The 20,119-nt window shown below is 52.0% G+C and overlaps 1 protein-coding gene across 14 annotated transcripts in view; it reads left to right on the top strand.

Moving 5' to 3' along the window:
• The window catches only part of KIAA0232 (KIAA0232 ortholog), an 84,444-nt gene extending 64,650 nt beyond the window's left edge, over nucleotides 1-19,794 (top strand). For 6 of the 14 annotated variants that reach the window (XM_044379411.3, XM_048211781.2, XM_026485828.4 and 3 more), the window contains 5 exons: nucleotides 1,155-4,449; nucleotides 5,836-5,907; nucleotides 10,419-10,527; nucleotides 15,090-15,187; nucleotides 17,304-19,794. In XM_044379411.3, coding sequence (XP_044235346.1) covers nucleotides 1,155-4,449; nucleotides 5,836-5,907; nucleotides 10,419-10,527; nucleotides 15,090-15,187; nucleotides 17,304-17,483 — 3,754 coding nt within the window. In that variant the 3' untranslated portion in view covers nucleotides 17,484-19,794. Of the gene's footprint in view, nucleotides 1-1,154; nucleotides 5,743-5,835; nucleotides 5,908-10,418; nucleotides 10,528-15,089; nucleotides 15,188-17,303 lie in introns of those variants that run through there. The other 8 variants (XM_048211782.2, XM_044379412.3, XM_048211787.2 and 5 more) reach the window with 4 other exon arrangements.
• Nucleotides 19,795-20,119: the final 325 nt, after the last annotated feature.

Below are 20,119 nucleotides of genomic sequence, written 5' to 3'. Positions count from 1 at the left end.
ACATGGCCTTTTATACTTCATGTGTGACCTTGACTGTTGCCTCCAGAGGGACAGTCCCCTTGATAGGCAACCTGACTCGAGGTTCTTGCTTTGGCAATCTGTCTTGCTCTGAAATCTGCAATGGCTACCAGCTTCTGGGCAGATTGGAAACAACTTCTTGTTTTCAAGCCTTTTAAAGGCAGCCTCCCCGACTTTTCCTACCCTGCATTTCCCGCAGTCGCTGGTCTCGTCGGGTCTTGTGTCCGCGCACAGGTGCCCGTGCCTCACAAGTAGTGGTCCCTAAACTGCTCCGTTTCGAGAGCATCAAGGCTCTGCTGTGGTCCACTTGTTCTCATGGTTCTCGGCTGCACCAGCGTCCTCTTTTTTTGACCGCTCGAGCACCCTGCATAATCCCCGGTTTCCGAGGGCCTGCGTGGTGCCGGGCATTTCTCCTGAGAACGCGTGGTGACAACAACCACGTTGTGTCCTGACTCCTCTTGTACATTAATTCCTGTACTCCTCATAGCTCTGTGAGGCGGATAGTAGTATTCCCTGCATCTCGCAGGCCATGGAGAGGTCATGTCATGGGCCTGAGGTCACACAGCTGGTCAGGGCCAAGTCAGGGTTCACAGTCGGGGAGTGCTGCTTCAGAGCTCACGCTCTCTGCCTCTCAGCTCCCTGTTTCCCATTCCCCCGACGGCCTTGCGAGGTAAGTCCTGTCCTCACCAGCTTACAGCTGAGAGTGTGGACCAAGACATCAGATAATGAGCTGAAAGTCACATGCATAGTGACGTGAGCTGAGGTTCAAATGCAGATTTCTTCTCAAGATGATGTTCTTTCCACCATATTGTATTTGTCCTTTGTAACTCCTTAATTAAAATGACAACTTTAAAGATAAAAACCGTCCTCTTGCCTATTTGCTAAATATTTCTAAATGAGTGTTCACCTCAGTGCTGAACATAAAGATGCTTGATACATGGGACTAAACACAAAGCGTATTTCACTGTAGTATTCTTTTTTTTCTTTTTCTTTTTTTTTAAGTTTTAGTTCGTGGATGACGTAAATGTTGACCATTAAAGTGAGATACCCTGTCGCTCCACCTGGGGGGGAATGTCGTTTTGCTGTATCTCGCACATCTCAGTGCCTGCTTTTGAACTCTGTCCTCTGTTTTTCAGGTACTATGAAGCATTTCCCCCACTGTCTGAGAAACCAGTTTGCCTGCAGGAGATCATGACCGTGTGGAACAAGTCTAAAGTCTGTTCTTACTCTAGCTCTTCTTCGTCATCCACAGCCCCGCCAGCTAGCACAGACACATCCTCCCCCAAGGACTGCAACAGCGAAGGCGAAGTCATCAAGGAAAGAAGCAGCCAGGCGCCCACCACTGTACATGCGAAAACCCAGAGCAGAAGTAAAAGTGAGAAGGAGAACAAATTCAGTAACGGCACAATGGAAGAAAAGCCTGCTTCGTACAAAAAGCTGATCCGACATAAACCTGAAGGAAAGACTCGCCCTCGCTCGTGGTCTTCCGGCTCGAGTGAGGCAGGCTCCAGTTCAAGCGGTCATCAGGGAGAATTAAAAGCATCCGTGAAGTGTGTGAAAGTCAGACACAAGACAAGAGAAATTCGAAACAAGAAAGGGCGGAACGGGCCAAGCAGGCTCTCGCTGAAGCCCGGCGACAAGGCCGAGAGGGGTGTGCACGCGGGGGGCGGCAGCAGCAGCAGCAGCAGCGGGGGTGGGGGCGCCATCAAGCCACTGTGCCGGCGCGGGAAGAGGCCCTTGAAGGACCCGGGGAGAAGAGACGCTGGGAGCGCCGAGGGAAGAGACCTGTCCCTGGAGAGCAGAAACGACAGAGAATATAAAGAGGAACCACTGTGGTACACTGAACCGATTGCTGAGTATTTCGTTCCCTTGAGCAGAAAAAGTAAACTAGAGACCACATACCGAAACCAACAGGATACGAGCGATCTGACGTCAGAGGCAGTGGAAGAGTTGTCAGAATCCGTGCACGGTCTTTGTATCAGCAACAATAATATTCATAAAACATACCTCGCAGCAGGTACTTTCATTGATGGTCATTTTGTAGAAATGCCTGCGGTTATCAATGAGGATATTGACCTCACTGGGACCTCATTCTGTTCTCTCCCGGAGGACAAGTATCTGGATGATATTCATCTGTCAGAATTAACACACTTCTATGAAGTAGATATTGATCAATCCATGTTGGATCCTGGTGCCTCAGAAACAATGCAAGGAGAAAGTCGGATTTTGAATATGATTCGACAAAAAAGCAAAGAGAAAACAGATTTTGAGGCAGAATGTTGCATAGTGTTAGATGGAATGGAGTTGCAAGGGGAACGTGCAATATGGACAGAGTCCACCAGCTCTGTGGGTGCCGAGGGCTTCTTCCTGCAAGACCTGGGCAATCTGGCTCAGTTCTGGGAGTGCTGTTCATCCAGCTCGGGCGATGCCGACGGGGAGAGTTTCGGAGGAGATTCTCCAATTAGACTCTCTCCGATCTTGGACAGCACAGCGCTCAGTCCGCATTTGCTTGCTGGCAATCAGGAGCTCTTTTCAGATATTAATGAAGGATCTGGCATAAACTCGTGTTTTTCAGTGTTTGAAGTGCAATGCAGTAATTCTGTTCTACCATTTTCGTTTGAAACTCTCAACTTGGGAAATGAAAATACAGATTCTAGTGCTAATATGCTTGGGAAAACCCAGTCTAGATTGCTAATATGGACCAAAAATAGTGCCTTTGAAGAAAATGAACACTGTTCTAATCTTTCAACAAGAACTTGTAGCCCATGGTCCCATTCAGAAGAAACACGTTCAGACAATGAGACATTAAATATTCAGTTTGAAGAGTCCACGCAGTTTAATGCAGAAGATATTAATTATGTAGTTCCTAGAGTCTCGTCAAATTATGTAGATGAAGAACTTCTAGATTTTTTGCAAGATGAAACTTGCCAGCAAAACAGTAGAACGTTAGGAGAAATTCCCACCTTAGTTTTCAAAAAAAAATCAAAACTAGAATCTGTCTGTGGTATTCAGCTCGAACAAAAGACGGAACACAAAACCTTGGAAACTGCACGAGGGTGTGGCGACAACGGTGCACGTGGTGGCGGCTACAGCTCAGGGGTTATTAAAGACATTTGGACAAAGATGGCAGACGGGGGATCGGTAGCGACCGCAGACATCGAAAGAATCGATGAGGAGTTGTTCCCGACGGACGTCAGTAACTACTGCTGCTGCCTGGAGGCCGAGGCTGAGGCCGAGAGCCTCCGGGAGCCCCACAAGGCCGTGCAGAGGTCCGAGTACCGTCTGTGGGAGGGGCAGAAGGAGAGCCTGGAGAAGAGAACCTTCGTTTCTGGGGAGCTGTCGAAAGTGGACGGCGGCGACTATACTACGCCCTCCAAACCTTGGGATGTGGCCCAAGACAAAGAGAACACATTCATTCTCGGGGGAGTTTACGGAGAGCTCAAAACCTTCAGTAGCGACGGGGAGTGGGCAGTGGTGCCGCCCAGTCACACCAAGGGAAGTCTGCTACAGTGTGCGGCTTCCGACGTCGTGACCATAGCTGGTACGGACGTCTTCATGACCCCAGGAAACAGTTTCGCTCCCGGTCACAGGCAGTTATGGAAGCCCTTCATGTCATTCGAGCAGAACGATCAGCCGAGGAGTGGGGAAAATGGATTAAATAAGGGATTTTCTTTTATCTTCCATGAAGACTTACTAGGAGCTTGTGGTAACTTTCAGGTTGAAGATCCTGGGCTTGAATATTCCTTCTCTTCCTTTGACTTAAGCAATCCGTTCTCACAAGTTCTCCATGTAGAGTGTTCATTTGAACCCGAAGGGATTGCCTCTTTCAGTCCTAGTTTTAAACCGAAATCAATCCTCTGCTCTGATTCAGACAGCGAAGTTTTTCACCCCAGGATATGTGGTGTCGACCGAACACAATACCGGGCTATTCGGATCTCTCCTAGGACTCACTTCCGCCCAATTTCTGCATCCGAGCTGTCCCCAGGAGGGGGAAGTGAGTCGGAATTTGAGTCTGAGAAAGATGAAGCAAATATTCCCATTCCTTCTCAAGTTGATGCATTTGAAGACCCACAGGCAGATCTCCAACCACTGGAAGAAGATGCTGAGAAAGAAGGCCATTACTATGGAAAATCAGAGCTTGAGTCTGGAAAATTCCTTCCCAGATTAAAAAAATCTGGCATGGAAAAGAGTGCGCAGACATCGCTGGATTCTCAGGAGGAATCGGCTGGGGTTCTGCCAGTGGGGACACAGAGTCAGTGTTTAGAATGTAGCATGAATGAATCTCTGGAAATTGCTTTAGAAAGCTCAGAAGCAAATTGTAAAATAATGGCACAATGCGAGGAAGAGATTAATAATTTTTGCAGTTGCAAAGCAGGTTGTCAGTTCCCTGCTTACGAAGATAATCCAGTTTCTTCGGGACAGCTGGAAGAGGTAGGTGGTTGTCTGTGCGAGCTGGTGCTTGATAGAAGTTGTTGGTCGGACTTGAACACAGGAGCAGCTGAATCAGGCAGTGAAAGAGTGGGTGAAATTATTGGGAAATTAGCTTCAGCGTCTTGAAACTTACATCCTTATGATTTTACATAAGGACCTAAAATGGGTTTGATATTTATAAATTGGAAGTAGACCTAGACCTCTTCTGCAGAGAAAAGACATTTTAAAACCATGAGATAGACGGTTTTGTCTTAATACGCACGTACTGTGCTGCGAACCGGATACGCGGGCATTGTGGCCTTCGAAGCTGCTGGATCATGAAGTGGCTGTTCAATCCGCGGAAGGCCCCATGCTCTTTGGAAGCAGAAGCAGCGGGTCTCTTGAGGTAGCAAGGCAATCTCATGGTCCCCGAAACACTGATTGGTTTACAACGTAGGTTTTCCGTGTAGAGTTCTCTAAAACAGATGGTGGTACGTGTAAAAACCCACAATCCCAATGCAACAAAAGAGCTGCTACACAGCCTGCGTAGATGGACCTTGCTTTATACCAAGTGCGTATTCCTAAAGCTGTGTGACGTACACGCTAGAGTGAGGCTAATAGTAGTTTTGTGATTGGGAGTCATCGTACCCTTGGACTATTTCTAAGAAGTGCTTTGAGGTTAAATTGAGTGTGCAAGAAGTATCACTGAAGGTAATAACCTGTTTCACAGAAAAGCCCAGCGATCTGCCTATTTCTCAGCTGTCACTTGATCAGTGGTGCCTGGCCTTTGTCCAGAAGCAGCTTAGTAAAAAGACGGTTGGAGGTGCTCAGAAGTCATGCCACTTGTGGCCGGAGAACGGCTGAATGTCCTCCCTCCCCTCTGGCCCGGTGCACGCTGCACCCACCTCTGCTACCGCTAAATCCTGCCTAGACGGCGAGGCTCTCTTCAGACCCCCCGCCCTTTCTGACCCGTGTCCTAATTCCTCCTCTCTCCCTTTCCCCACCCCACCCACATCAGAACGAATGCCTCCCTTCTCTTTTCATGCACTGTGCCTCTTTTCCTGTTGCCGTTTCCACGTTTCATGAGTCATTATGTACTTTCTCTCGTTAGGTTATAAGCTCCTAATGGAAGTGGACTGTGCCTTCCTCGCTTACGGGGCCAGTGCCTGGAGGGATCTGAGTGCGTGTGGTGGGAGGAGGCCCCACTGCCCGCTCGAGGGTCACTTCTCTGAGTAGCCCGCCCAGAGACCCCACAGGAGGCATGCATTGAGTCCCACTGAAACACTGAAACCGAGCTGCCAAGAATGAAAGCCAGTAATGTTGTTAGCCTCTTTACCTGTTTGTTTATTGCCACACTTTTTGTCCTTGAATATTCCTTTATGTACTTCGTATTTCACCTGGTTCCAGATTGGGAAGAAAGAAAAAGAGGGAAGAAGCGAGATTCTGCGTCATACCACTGCCATGTTGCTTCGCTTTCTAGTATGTTGATGGATTTATGTGTTACCAGAATTCTGGGTTGTCTCAGAAGGTCTCAGCCACGAGTAGAGTCCTCAGGGACATTGTGGGGTTGTCTGCTAGCATCGGCATGGCCGCTCCGATCAGCCCCGATCAGCCCCAATGTCTGGGCGGCGGTGCTACGGTAGAGAGCCAGGGTGGAGCCCACGTCCTAGATGGATCTGAGGTATGGAAAGGTTGAGAGAGTGACCTGAAGGGACAGTGTGGGGGCCAGTCTGGGACTAGAGTATATGCCTTTCTACTCTCATGCTGCCTGGGCAGTCTAGGGGAACTCCTACAAGGGTCGTCTTCCCCCTTTTCCTGAGAGAGGGCAGTCTGGGAGCCCTGTTGTAAGGGCCACTATTGACAGGCCACCTGGTTCAGAGCAAGTGGACTAAACGGTGGGAATTCTAGGGGCACCTGGTGGGTTCAGTCTCCAGAGCATTGACTCTTGATTTCTGGGTTGTGAGTTCACAAGCCCCATGTTAGGCATAGAGTTTACTTGAAAAGAAAAGAAAACACTTAAAGTGTAGGGATTTTAGTAGAATTGGTGTCCAGAAGCATGGATTCTTTTCAAAAGCTTAGTCAGTTCAGCAGACATTTTTTGAATACCCATTACATGCCTATCACGAAGGTAGGTGTCCTGTATGAACAGGTCACCATCCTGGCACTGGAAGAAATCAGTCTAGTTACAAAGACCACTTTGGAAGTAGATAAGTTACTTTAACTGAAATAACGTCATTTATTCACATGGCTCAAATTCAGAAGTTACGAACGGGTGTGTTTATACAGCGAACGGGTGCTCCCAGCAGCAGCTGCGAACCTGCATCCTGCCGTGCCTTTCCAGGGTGTTCGTGCACGTAGAAGCGAGGACATGTTCACATGCGTTTCCTCTTCATTTTTCTCTTTTCACAGAAGTGGCACTTTATTATCATCACCCTTCCTTTTTGATTTCCTGCATCCTATTCCATTGTACGGACAGATGTACTATGATTTAGCTAGCCAGTTCCTTACGTTTTAGGGCATCCGGGCAAATATAATTGTAGGGAACGGGAGGTGGCGTGGTGGAGGTGAGTCCAGAGGAAGCCTTCCCTGCAGTGAGTTGAGGGAGTCTTTTTGCACACCTGAGCATCCCAAGGCGGAAGGGAGAGGAGGCGGAAGGGAGAGGAGGCGGGGCACTCGAGACAGAAGGAACAGCATCAGCAAAGGCGAGGAGGCAGCGGCCAGCAGTTAGTTCCTGGCTTCTGAAATATAAAATGGAAGGTGAGGAGCAGCAGAGCGTGCCTCGGGTGTCCATTTGTTGCATTAGTTTGTGGCGTAGGTGTTCTCCTCATCATTGACTTACTGCTGACCTAGTGTCGCGTGTCTGGAGCACAGAAGAGCAGCAGAGGCTTGGGCTGCCTTCAGGAGTTTGCGGTCCAGTCTGGAGAGGAGGCCGTTTTGCCCACAGTCGGTGTGCGGTGGCATCAGAATGCTCTGATGAGTGGAATGGGGGTGGGGGGCATCCTTGAGGTGTGGCACCTGCCCCCCCCCCCGTGCCAGGCGCTGTTCCCACTCTGCTGTGTCACTGTTATTCCACTGAATGCCCACAGTGACCTTCCGAGATGGATTTCCCTCCCCCTCCCCGTGACTGCGAAGGCCACATAGGCCCAGAGGGCTGGAGTCCCTGTTCCTGAGAGCCCAGCATCAGGGACAGAGCCTGAGTTCTTTCCGCTGCCGTGCCACGCAGGGTCTCTTGGTCTCAGTAGGCTCTGCAGCTTTTCATCTACACGGGCTTTCTTTTCCTTTTGTGACCCAGTTGGGTGGGAACTGACCATGGCTGAGGGCCACTTTTCTGCGCTCTTCCCAGAATACAACTCAAAGAGGAACACCAGTGACCTTTGTCTTCCCAAACCCGGGAGCACTTAGTAAGAGTTCGCGGAGGTGCCTCTACCCCAGCTTCTGGCTTCTAAAGACTTTCTGAGTATTCTATCTTTTGCTAAAAACACTTCTGGTCAGGCTTTCTGGCTTAAATTTATGTCTTCTCTGTTTTTTCACGGTTTCATTCGTTCTTCAAATATTGTTTGGGAGCCCGCTCTGTCTGGGCGCTGGTCTGGGTGCAGGGGACAGGCACAGAGCCCCGCCCCGGCCGGGTCACATTCACCAACGGCATGCGATCCATTATTCGGTATGCTGGTGTCCCGGCGCCATGGAGGGGGCGAAGAGCTGGCTCAGGGCTGCAGCACAACGGGGTGCTTGGAGGACTTGCTGCAAGAAGCAGGGGCTCGGTCAGGCTTCTCAGCGAAGGTGCCATCTGAAGACAGGCTTGCAGGTGAGAAAGCAAGCTGAACACCTGGGGGGTGGAGAGGGAGAGCCACGCTGTGGCAGAGGTGTCTGGCTCACCCACCATTGTGCCCTCGTTGGGTTTCCCACCCTCTGTTCTCCGTCAGCCAGAAGTTGAATCCGAGCATCCCACAGAGGTCACGTAAGCAAAGCTTGGTCATCTTTGCTGTGCAGCCTAGAAGTTGGAGATTGCGGAATGGAATGATGTCATGAGATAACGCAGGTTCATCCAGTGTGTAGCTTAGAACAGGACAAAGAATTCTCTGCCTGTGGACTGGACTTTCAAGGGGAGGATGCAGAAGAAATGCTAAAACCGTAGCAGAATCTGGCATGACTTCAGCGGTGTTAATTAAGCCTGAGGTGGGGGCGACGGGGTAGAGGATGGTAGGCCAGATAATCCTGGGACCTGTGCCGGAGCCTTCAGGCCAGCAGACAGCACGCATCCGCTTTGTGCAGGCCCTGTGCCCGGAGGTGCACAGATAAAGAAGACCTGGTTCCCGCCTGTAAGAAGCTTACTGCCTCTCCTGCTCCAGTCTCATCTAGACTCCTCTCTGTCCATGCCGACTCCTCCAGCCTGCTCTCCTGGCTGTTTCCCACCCTCCGTGCTGAGTTCTCTCTCCCTTCCTTTCTTACCCTTGCCCCACTTCCACGGTCTCGGGACAGGGTCACACAAATAAATGCTGATCGCTCACAACTGCCCAGGACGTTTTCTTTTGCAGGTAGAAACTTGCTGCCTCCAAATCCATCTGCCTTCAGTCGTGCCTTGGGGACAAGGGCAACTGTTCTGTCCAGGGAGCCTTCTTGTTCCTCCCAAATAGCACTAAATTGTCATCTCACAGTGTAGGTGCGCCTTGGAGAGAAGGAAAGGCCTTTCTGGAAAGGTCTAGGGGTTCTGTGAATTATGTGCCAGATGCAATTAATTCCCTTGAACTAGCTGTGGACCTTGGCTGTTGTGGCTTCATTTGCATGAAGCCGAGCCTTGTCCTGCTTATGTAACAGTGGGGTGCTGACTACTGTTGTTGGAGTAAGCTGGGGGAGAACATGGTGAAGGGTAACTGGCCACTCTGGGTACACAGTACAGTTTTCCTTCGTGTCTAATTTAAGAGTATTTCTTTCTGCAAAGTTATGTCAAGTGAAAAATGAAGGTTTGAGGTGTTTCCCATTAGTTAAATCATAAAAAACACATTATTGAATCAAACAGTCCTTGACCCATAAGAAATTTACATGTAGGAGAAGAACAAAGTCTGTCAGAGGATTGGCGGCTGCTGGTTGCCAAGACCGCTCAGGTTTGAAGCTTGAACACATGGTGAAATGTCTTCTGAAGCGGTGGGCGATGCAGTGTCCACAGGCCATATTTGGATTGAGTCCCAACGTCCCCTGGTTCTCAGCAAAGCACGTAGTTGAGTTAAAAAGACATGTAGGTTGGTAACCCTGCCTACACAGTTTTCCTTAGTCCCGTGCCATCGTTTTTCACTCCCTCGTGCCCGAGTGTGTGAAGGGGAAGAGGGTCCTCTCTCTTCTCTGGAGCGTCTCACACCCGTGGAGACTTAGGGCAACCCCGTTATTTCTCTGCACTTCCCGAATCTAGAAATTTGCCTTGCCTGGGCATATGAATGGGGGATATTTTGCCTTGTAAGGGTTTTGTTGTGTTTTTTAAAAACATCTTCATTCCACTTTAAATATAAGTCCTTTTTAAGAAAAACTTACTTTATATGTTATGAACACTTTGGCTTCTTTTTTCTTGTTAAGATTTTATTTGAGAGAGCGAGCGAGCAGGAGAGTGGGGTAGGGGCAGAGGGATAAGCAGACTCCCCACTGAGCAGGGACCCAGATGCAGGGCTCAATCCTAGGACTCTGGGATAGTGACCTGAGCCACCCAGGCATCCCAACACATTGGCTTTTTAAATTCACCTTGTTGGGGTGCCTGGCTGGCTCAGTGGAGCATGCGACTCTTGATCTCAGGGTTGTGAGTTTGAGCCCCACATTGGGATGTGGAGATTACTTAAAAGTAGCATCTTAAAAAAACAAAATAAATTCACCTGTCTAGAACAGTATTAAAAACAAAAAGTCATCAATTTAAAAATCCTGGATTTGTAGTTCCTAGTTAATAATGTTTGAATTTTCTTTATTCCGAAAGTTTGTAAACTTTTTCTGTATTTGTTTAACCTAAACAGTTTCCCATATTGAACACTGATGTTCAAGGAATGAACAGGAGTCAAGAAAAGCAGACCTGGTGGGAAAAAGCCTTGTACTCTCCTCTCTTTCCTGCGTCAGAGTGTGAAGGTAAGGAGCCTGTGTTAGGTCATTGGTTCATCCACTCATTCGGATTTCTGTTGCATTAGGAGCGGTACATTCTTTCACTATGAACAGCAGTCCAGAAAAGCATTTACCAAGAGGCTTTTGTGTAGCCAGCATTTGTCAGGCACTGGGGACACAGAGATGAGGGAGAACTGGAGCCCGCCCTGGAGGTGGGAGGAGGCATGGACATGCATAAAAGCAGGACCGGCCTTTGCCGAGACCTGTTCAGGGTCACGGGGGGTTGTGAGGGGAGTGGGGCTGCGCGTAATCGGCTGTGAGGGGGGATCTTCAGGAAGCTGCCTAGGCAGGGAAGGTGGGGAAGGGCAGACCCCGTGAAAGAAACTGCTTGCACAAGGGCAAGAGGGTCTCTGGCAAGTGGGCCCAGCTGGGTCGTAGCTAAGGCCAGAAAGGCAGACAGGGAAGAAGCCTAGCGGGAGGTTTGGAGCGCCACTGAGATAGGTCGAGTTTAACACACAGGAAGGGAAGGCCATTGAGAAGATGGAGAATTGGAGGGTGTCAGGTCCTGCGTGTGTTGTAGAACAGTTCTAGCAGCAGAGTGGAGAAGGGGTCGAATAGCTTGAGGGTACCAGCTGGGGTTCTGGGCCCCTGCTGCGGACTGTCTGGGAGACCCAGGGTCAAGGTCTGGCCTCAGGCCCTGCGGGGGGAGTACAGGAGAGAGCAGCACACAGAGGTCTCATAGAGGACGCTGGGGCCTCAGGAGTGGCTTTCCGTGAGGCAGCAGGAGGGGTTGAGGGGAACTGGCAGGGCGTAGACGGAGCAGTAGCACATTTGGTGATGGTGATTCAGGTCTGTGAGCCTCCCGGGAGGACATGCCCATCAGCTATAAAATCTCTGGAAGTCTGGGGAGGAGTGAGGGCTGCAGAAGACGTGGCGCCGGCTCCTGGGCTGCCGTGGGCTGTGGCATCTGACAGTCTCCGCCATTAGAGCCGGAAGGGGCACGTACACCACACGTTCACGTGTCTGTCTGTCTCCGGTTCGTTTGTAATGAACGTGGAGCCAGGGGTGCCGCTCGCCTCCCACCGCGCCTGGCACGCTCCAGTGCTCAGGACACCGGCCTCCCTCCGCAGCCCGGCCTTCACCGACTGGGGGGGACAGCGGGGCTGTTCGCTTCTCTCTCTGCCGTGAGCCTGAGAGCTCGCCTTCCTCCCTCCCAGAGGTTCGCTGGGTCAGAGAGAGCATAGAGCGGAGTCTCCACTTTTAGCGTCTTGGCTTAGTTCACCGCGTTTATTAAAGAGCTGTCATTCCACCGTTAGCTGATGTCTGGGTCGCCTTTTATTGTTACAGAGTGCTCCCAGTCTTTCCTCTTACATAGGCCCCATCGTAGCCTTATGAGATGTCAGCCTTAGTTTTCAGGTGAGGAAGCTCTAAGACTCAGGTTTGACAGTTTGTCCAGAGTCATGCATTAGCCATCAAGCTCAGGCTTGCGTCCAGGCTGTCTTCCTGGCTATCTTCCTGTGGTCCAGAAGCTTCACTCTCTACAGTAGCTGTCTGCACTTGGTGCCCAGGGAGGCACTGGGGTGAAGGGAGCACAAATCTGGCCTTGACATAGACCCATTCTGTGCACCGGTGAGTGTCCAGTCACCGGTGAGCTCACAGGAGTACCAGTAAGGGAGGCCGGGTGCTCCAGAGGGGTGCAGCCAGAGGGAGAGGAGGGATGTGGCAGCAGGCAGCACCGGGGGGTCAAGAAGATGGGTTTAGAATGATTTTCACATACTGAGTTCACGCTGCGTTAGTGTGTCAAGCGCCGTGTCGGCAGCCTTAGTCTAGTTTTCTACCATTAGTTAGTAAGGAGTCAGTCCCAACTCTTAGCTTGGGTCCTTGGTTATCTGTGCAGTCCCGGGTCGGTGCTATAAGGGATGGTTAGTGCGCGGTGCTTTGTTCTATTGTGAAGTGGCAGATAGAGAAATTCTCAGTGGGTAGATAATGGTAAACCGGGCTTTGGAATGACCGTCAACTCACAAGTGTGCATTAAATCCCTGCACGGTTGCCTTGTGATGGGGATGTGACGAGTGGGGGCGTGCAGTCTCAGGAGCAGGTTGGCCGGGAAAGTGGGTAGCCTCTTGCCCCCTCAGCAGGAGTGGCTGGAGTCTCCGGTCTCCACCGCGGAAACTCCCAGTGTGGCTGATGGTTAATAACACGCCATGCTGCTCCGAGTCAGGGGCTGACCTGGAAGCTTTTGGCCTCCCTGGGAAGGAGGAGGGCCGTCCCTTTTTGCAGTAAGGCAGGAGACGGAGGCTCAGAGTGAGGCGGCTTGGCCGGGCGCCCTGCAGCAGGGGAGCCCATCGGCCCGGAAGCCCCAGCCCCGCACTCTGCCACCTGCCGGCCTTGCTGTGCCTACGTAGACGCGGCTGCGAGCCAGGTGTTGCTTACGTTCCTGCCATGTGCCAGGCCCTCGGAACAGTCCTGATCAGCTGGTGTCCCAGCACAACCGGAGGGAGTGAAGACACAATCCCTGGGACAGCTGGGGCTACCTGCAGTGGGAGGTGCCCAAGCAGCAGCCCTGGCTGGTACGGGAGCAGGATGTGTTTGGTGTACCCCAGTGTGTTCGGCGAAGGGGAGCGGTGCGAGCCTGCGGTGGGGGCGAGGTCCGCCGGAAGCAAGCCGGAGCGCGAGGGCCTTGCACACCCCGTGCCACGACAGGTCTGTCCTGAGTGGCGGTCTCAGAGCTCACGAGCTGGATTCCGGACGTTTGGAAGGCTCATTCCTTCTAAGTGCGCGGGTGTTATTTTAGTCTTACGGAGAAAGCCCTGCAGGGAAACCGTAGAGATAACAGTTAAGGGCTCGGGACATAAAATGGAGCTGGAGTCTCGGGCCTCCGTTGCCAGCTGGTAGACCTGGGGCAGTGACCAGACCTCCTGTGTCTCCATTGTATTTGTAACAAGAGGCTGAGGTAGTGCCTCCCCGAGGGGTACTTACGACGAGCAGGTACGCAGGAGCTGCCCACGGGCGGATCACAGAGACTGTCGTCAGCAGTCACCCCTGCCTTCTCCTAATGCCTGTGGTGTCACAGACCCCTTTTGGACACAGAGACTCCTGAAAGCAGAACGGGAAAGTGCGGGAGTCAGGAGGAGGGCTGGATCCGGCTCCACACCGGGCCATGTCCTGATCCAGGAAGCAGTTACCGTGCCGTGGTATCTAGCTGGGGGGCGAGTGGGGCCCTGCGAGCTTGCTCAGGCCAGCTGAGCCGGAGGTGGCCGCCCCGAGTGGGGGAGTAGCAAGCGTGCCAGCGCTGTACTTGGGGCTGCCCGCACGGCAGCTCTTTTAACTTGCACGTGAGGGCAGATGGTGACCCTGTTTTCGAGATGGGGGAGCTGGGGCTCAGAGAGGGTCAGTCATCGGCCGAGTTACGTCACAGGTGAGTGGCAGAACCAGGGATCCACTCACATCCTTTCTTGAACCTGAGCTGGTAACTTCGAGGTCCTGGGACAGGCAGAGAGAGCTAAAGGTCCTGGAGAATATGGTGTGGCCAGCACCTGATGGTAAGAGGGCACAGCGGTCACTGAGCATCGGTCCTGTCCTCCCCGGTGTCGCACATGGGTAGTGTGTCATCTCACTGAACACCGCGTGTAACTGGACCGCAGGTGACGGGATACACATGCTCCGTTGGGGGCACACAGTGATTCAAAGCCCGGGTCCACATCGGGCCTCCTGGCCGTCTCCTCTCTGGGCGCTGTGTCCCCGCCGCTGCGTGGGGGCTGCTCTAGGAAGGCGGGTGGGGGCGGCCGTGGCTGTGCAGCAGGAGCCCCGGGGCGCTTTTCCGAGCGGCTGGCACCTGGACCCTGGCCCAGACCGGCTCAGGCGGGATCTCGCGTGGGGGCCTGGGCTCGCAGCCTTGGCTACAAGCTCCCAGGGCTGAGAACCTTTGCACTAAATGGTTTATTTGATTCCTTCTAATTCCAGCTTCCAGTTCCATCCCCCTCTGTGGGCTGCTTACCTACTCAAACCACTAGCCTCCTTTCTCTTCCCTGTTCTGCAGATGTGGGGAAAGATGTACTTTAGTGTGGTGCTGACTTGAGAGGGGACAAACAAGGTTGTTACCCTGTTTTGTCTTCCCCACTGCACTTCCTCCTGTCTGGAATCCCTTTGTCCATTTGTGAGATGAGCACACACACGGTGCGTCGTCTGTCTCCGTACTCCGTGTGCTCCTGAGAGCTTGGGCCTTTTTGGTCTCTGTCCTGTGTTCCCGGGGCTTACCCCACTACAGGCGTGAATATGTGTGTTGAATGAATGTCTCACGCTGGGATGACAGGCACGTCTGGTTCTGCCAGCCCGTTGTTTTAAAAACTCGATAAACAGTTTGTTAGAAGAATCTTTAAATTGGCGTAGCATTTTGCTCGTGCGTACCTGGCTGGCTGGTGGTGACCGTGTCTGCTTTTAGTGACTACTAAAACTCTCCAAAGGGTTGGTAGACCTAACTGATCTGACTTCAGCAAAAAAATGAAACAAAAATGTATGTTTCATAACCGTGTCTTAATGAAATTTCCCCCCCTTTCCCTCTTTTCCCTTCTCCATTCAAAATGATTAAGAATGTTATACAAATGCCAAGGGAGAGAATGGTATAGAAGAGTGTCCAGATGGTAAAGACATACCCAGTAACGAAGAGCGTCTGTTAGATTTTAATAGGGTAAGTGGACTGTCCTCCTCCTTACTAACTTACTAACAGCCACACACCCCCTTGCCACTCAGGCTGGAGCCTGGGAGCCCTGGGAGCTCCCCCCACCCACCATCCCAGGTCACCCAGCTCCGTGGCCTTCAGTCCCTGCCTGCATCACCTCCCACCTCGTCCGCTTACTACCAAAGCTGCCCTCACCCCCACCCTCGCTCCCCCCAAACTGTCCTTCCCAGTGCTGCCACAGGGAATTTCTGCATACCACTTGGACATCGTCACTCCCCCAGAAGCCCCTGGGTAGGCACCCCCAGGGAGCCCTTCCGGTGTGCTGCACGGACGGACCCCACCTTCCTGTGTCCTCACCACGCCCAGTGTGGCCCTCTGCTCCCAGCCCTGGTCCGCGGCTGCTTTCGGTTTCTGCACCACCGCCTCCCCACCAGGCCTGTGAGCTCCCATTAGGCAGGAAGGTGGATGAATCCAAGGAAACGTGTCTCTCTTCTCTGTGTCAGCTCAGGTCCTATGAGGACTTATCCTCCCGGAGCACCCTGGGGTGTTGGCACCCACGGTCCTGTGTTTCCCACCTCGGTGAATGTGCCCCCCGACAACCCCTGCTGCCATACCCACGCTTGGGAGCTGCTGTCTGGCCCCTGTCCCCTTCACACGCAGTCTGTCTGCCGGCCCTGACCGCCCCGCCTGTCAGCTGTCGTCCCTCCTCCCTCCTCCCGCACCTTGTCCAGGCTGAGCCTCCCCTCGCTGGTCCTCATAACGCCTGAGGGGTGCCATCACTGTCCAGTCTGCACAGACTCAGGACCTCCTGTCTGAGGCCGTATAGCCCCGCCGCAAAGTGCAGACCTGAGCCGTGAGCCTCAGCTGGGACTCAGCGACTCACGCTCCTAACCGTGACGGCCTTCTGTCACTATGCCTCGCCCGGAGGGGCCTGTGTGCTCTGCCCTCGCGTGCCTCTGGCCTCACATGCTGTCTTCTCCCCTCCTTCCTTGTGGCTGTCTTCTGCTTCTGACTCAGGGGTCCCAGCCAGGGACGGTGCTGCCATTTGGAAATGGGGGGTGGTGTTACTATGACCGGGGGGTGCTGGTTCCTCTGAGGATGGGGGGGTGTTCCTAGTTTCTATGATGGGGGTGTTGCAAGCTCCTGTGACTGGGGGGTGGGAGTGCTGCTAGTTACTATGACGGGGGGGGGGCGTTGCTAGTTACTGTGACTGGGGGTGTGCTGGTTACTATGGGGGGTGGGGACGTTGCTCATTACTGTGGCTGGGGGGGTGGGGAATGTCGCTGGTTACTATAACTGGCCGGTGGGGGTGGCATGTTTCTGGTCACTGTGAGGGAAGGGGGCTTTGCTGATCACTTCAGGGGCGGAGGGAGCATTATAGTTGCTATGGAGGGGGGAGGGTGGTGGTGCTACTCTGACTGGGTTCGGGGAGCAGGGATAGTTACTGTGACTAGGGAGGGGCTACCATTTGCATTCAGTGTCCTGGGGGACAGAGATGCTGACCATCTGGTGTGTGGGGGACAATCCCACACAATGAAGAGTTTTTAGAACTCCGGCTCCGAAGCCCGGCCCCCAGGCTCCCAGGCAAGCTCTGGCTGTTACTTGCCCAAGGCTTGCTTTTCAGCTTCAGGTGAGGACACTTCCCAGAACTGCCCTTGCCGCCGCAGCCATCTGAAGTGCGTGTCCCGTCTGCGTCTCCCCCGTCGGCCACATGGCCTGGTTTCCACCGCTGCGTGCAGCTGTGGGTCGGCCTGGTGTGGGCTCTCCCAGAAGGTGAGCCTGGGGACGACGTGGCCTTGCCGGCCTCCCGGTGGGTTCCCGGTGCTCATCCTGGTCCACAGCCGTGGCCGGCCGGCCCTCAGACATGGGTTTGGGGCCGCCCTCACACGTGGAACGTTTTGTCCCAGGGACTCAACATATGGAATGAGGGTTCTGGACCCTTTATGGATCATGGAGGAGAGGTTGTTGGTTTTACTTTGAAGCACTGCAGCTCTTCGTATCTTTCGCTCTCCCCGGAAAGCCAGCGATTTGCTGTCTGACCTCTGTATATCAGGAGTGTTTCACGTAGCCCTTTCGGAAAAAAGGGTGGCTTTTGATCTGTTGAAAACTGTTCCTTTAATCCCAGGTGTCTTCTGTTTATGAAGCAAGGTGTGCAGGAGAGAGAGATGCCGGCGCCAAATCCAGCAGCTTCCGCAGAAAGATCTACTCCAGCGCCAGCTCCGGCTCGGAGGGCTCCGGCTCGGAGGGCGGAGGCGAGTGGGCGGACCCTGGCGAAGAAGAGCTCTTTTCTCGAACTCATCTCTAATCCTGCAGAGTAGTACAGATTATTTTTTGAGAGCGATATGTGATGGCAAATTACCCTTTTGTGAGGCCTGTTAATCTAACGCAACAACTTAGGTTTCTTCTTCAATCAACTGATTCAGATCAGCGATTCTCTTTCTCTTCTTGCTTATTTTAGAGTTGAGGACAGCTATCCTGTTGAAGATTTTTTGTTTTCCAAGCTGTTGAATTCTTGGCTATTTGAAATAGACTAGATTGTGTTGTCGAATCAAGAATGGGTGTGCATGTGCTTGTCTAGAAGCATCCCTGCTTTCCGCATCTTGACTGCAGTTGCTGTCTGTCCTTCCAGCTGCAGCCCGGTCACTGTCACCTTAGCACCGCGGTGTCCGCAACCACTTCCGCTCTCCAGAGACTTGAGCTTTGGAGCCTTTAGGCTTTGTGCTCTCAGGACTGGGATATAAATATCTACCCCTGCAATGGACCGGGGCCTTTCTCAAGGCAGGAGGGAAGCATGGGTGACTCATCCACGGTCTTCATTCAGTCAGATCTCATGTACATTTGACGTAGGAACCACAAGGGTGTGCTTTTAGAGACTTACAAAATACTGTGTTTTCTCTCTTAGGATTCTCCCCCCTCAAGTATCATGGAAGATACTATGGTTTGTGACTTTCTTGCTAACTGGAGGAGCCAAGGCTTTGGGGTGTGGGGTAGCAGAGGAGGCAGAGTGGGGCCAGAGCGTACCCCCAGCCTGTTCTTACGTGTGGTTACTTTTCCGCCAGAACACCCGTTCAGGGTTAGTCGTTTGCAAATTAGGATTTTCTGGTGACCTCCATTGACTCGAAGCCTCCAGAACTCAAAATTACAAACATTTGCCATGCAGGAAAGGCCAGCTCGTCACCCCAAAGACGCCCTGGCCGCTGCAGCTGGCTGCTGTCGTGGCCGTGATCTAGTGGGGCTTAGATCTCAGTTTGTGTTTGAGAGAATGTTCTGGGCAAGTTCCGTGTGGTGGGTTGGGGGCGGGCAGAGACGTCATTTCTCCCAGACCTTTGTGATGGCTTCACGGGACTCGCTTCCCGCTTTCCGTGGGGGCCCAGCAGTCAGTCCGTCTCCTGCAAGTCCTGTCTGCTCAGGATGGCCGCCTCCTCGAGTTTTCACACCAGCGGGCAGCAGGTGAAGCTACGAGGAGCAGAGTTTGTAAAACCAAATTGTTTTTCTATTTAAAAACAAACAAAACCTAATATGTAAAAATCAGCGTAGCGTGTCTGTAACACCAGGAACGGCAGAGAAGTCTGACGTGGACGAGACGGCTTCACCAGGAAGCCTGGCAGGCAGTGTGCACGTACAGTTCGCTAGCTGGGAGCTGGAGTGGCTGAGAAATCTCTGGTTTGCTTCGAGCCCCGGGTGTGGTTGCCTGTCTCGTAACTGAGAACACAGACAACTCCAAGGCTGTGGAGTCGCCCCGGGTTCTGTGTGTCCTCACTGTGAGAAACCTGGTGGACGGCTGGCTTGGATCTCAGCCCATGTCAGGGTTGGTTCTTACACAGCACATCTGATGACACTTTAAAGTGTGTGTGTGTGTGCGCGTGTGTGTGTGTGCGTGTGTGCGTGCGTGTGTGGGCGCGTGTGTGCAGGTGAGTGTGTGTGTAGGGTTTTTGTTGCTGTTATTTATTTACAGACTTTATAAGGTTTTATGTATTTTTCTTTCTTCCGGAGCTTCCTAAAAAGTGATTAGCATCTGCACTGAAATATAATTTAACAGCAAAGGCAAAAAAGAATTGGAAGTTGTAAATTCCTAAAATCACTACAGTGACGATCATTCTAGAAATCGTTGCTTATGTAGCAGAGACCAAATAAATATATTTCAGATACAACTTTTAGCTCAGTTGATTTTGGACAGCTGCTTTTTATCAAGACAGGGCTCCAGGTGGCACAGGTGCCGACTTCCTCACGCACAGGCAGGAAGACATTGCACCTTCCACGGGGGAATGGGGATGGATTATAAATGGGCAAGGGGATTAACAGATTATGTATTTATTTGTTTTCATAGCTAAGTGGCTGAAGCCCAGAGGCTTTCAGCAACAGAGTTGAAAGTGTGGTTTTTAGTTTTGTGAATGGATGATCACAAAGAAAAAGCATTTTTTAAAAAGTTGGCAAAACGCTGAAACGCACTGTGGTATGAAGCGCATTGCATATCCATAGCACTGAAGTATCTGTTTTCCATTCCTGGGCTGAGATTTTTTTCCCCGTGGTTGTATTGTTCTGATTTCACGTACACCAGAGTAACTGATTTTTTGTTTTCTTGTGGAGTTAACACCAAATAAAAATTTTGAAAAGCAGTTGGTTGTCTTTGTTTATCATAGCAAAGAATCTCTTAGAAAGATCCCCAGCTTTGTCTTAATGACCTGGGTCAGGAGAAGATAGAAAGTGCCCAGGTCACATCATTCCAGAGGAAGGGGATTCAGGTTAAAATGCTGATGTGCTGCTTTGCTGGAAAAGGAGGAGGGGGGCCTCCTGGTAAACGAGTCACTCTCCCACCCCACTCCCACTCTTGTCCCAGCTCCTGCCTGAATCCCACGAAGAACACAGCATTTTCGTCCATAGGTGTAGTCAAAACTTCATCTTTTTGTTCTGGGGGGAAAAAGTTTCCATGTTAACACAATC

The sequence above is a fragment of the Ursus arctos genome, unplaced genomic scaffold (assembly GCF_023065955.2).
Source record: "Ursus arctos isolate Adak ecotype North America unplaced genomic scaffold, UrsArc2.0 scaffold_9, whole genome shotgun sequence".
Taxonomy (NCBI): Eukaryota; Metazoa; Chordata; class Mammalia; order Carnivora; family Ursidae; genus Ursus; species Ursus arctos.
The sequence above is the reverse complement of the archived record's forward strand: the minus strand, read 5'-3'. Positions and strand labels throughout refer to the sequence as shown.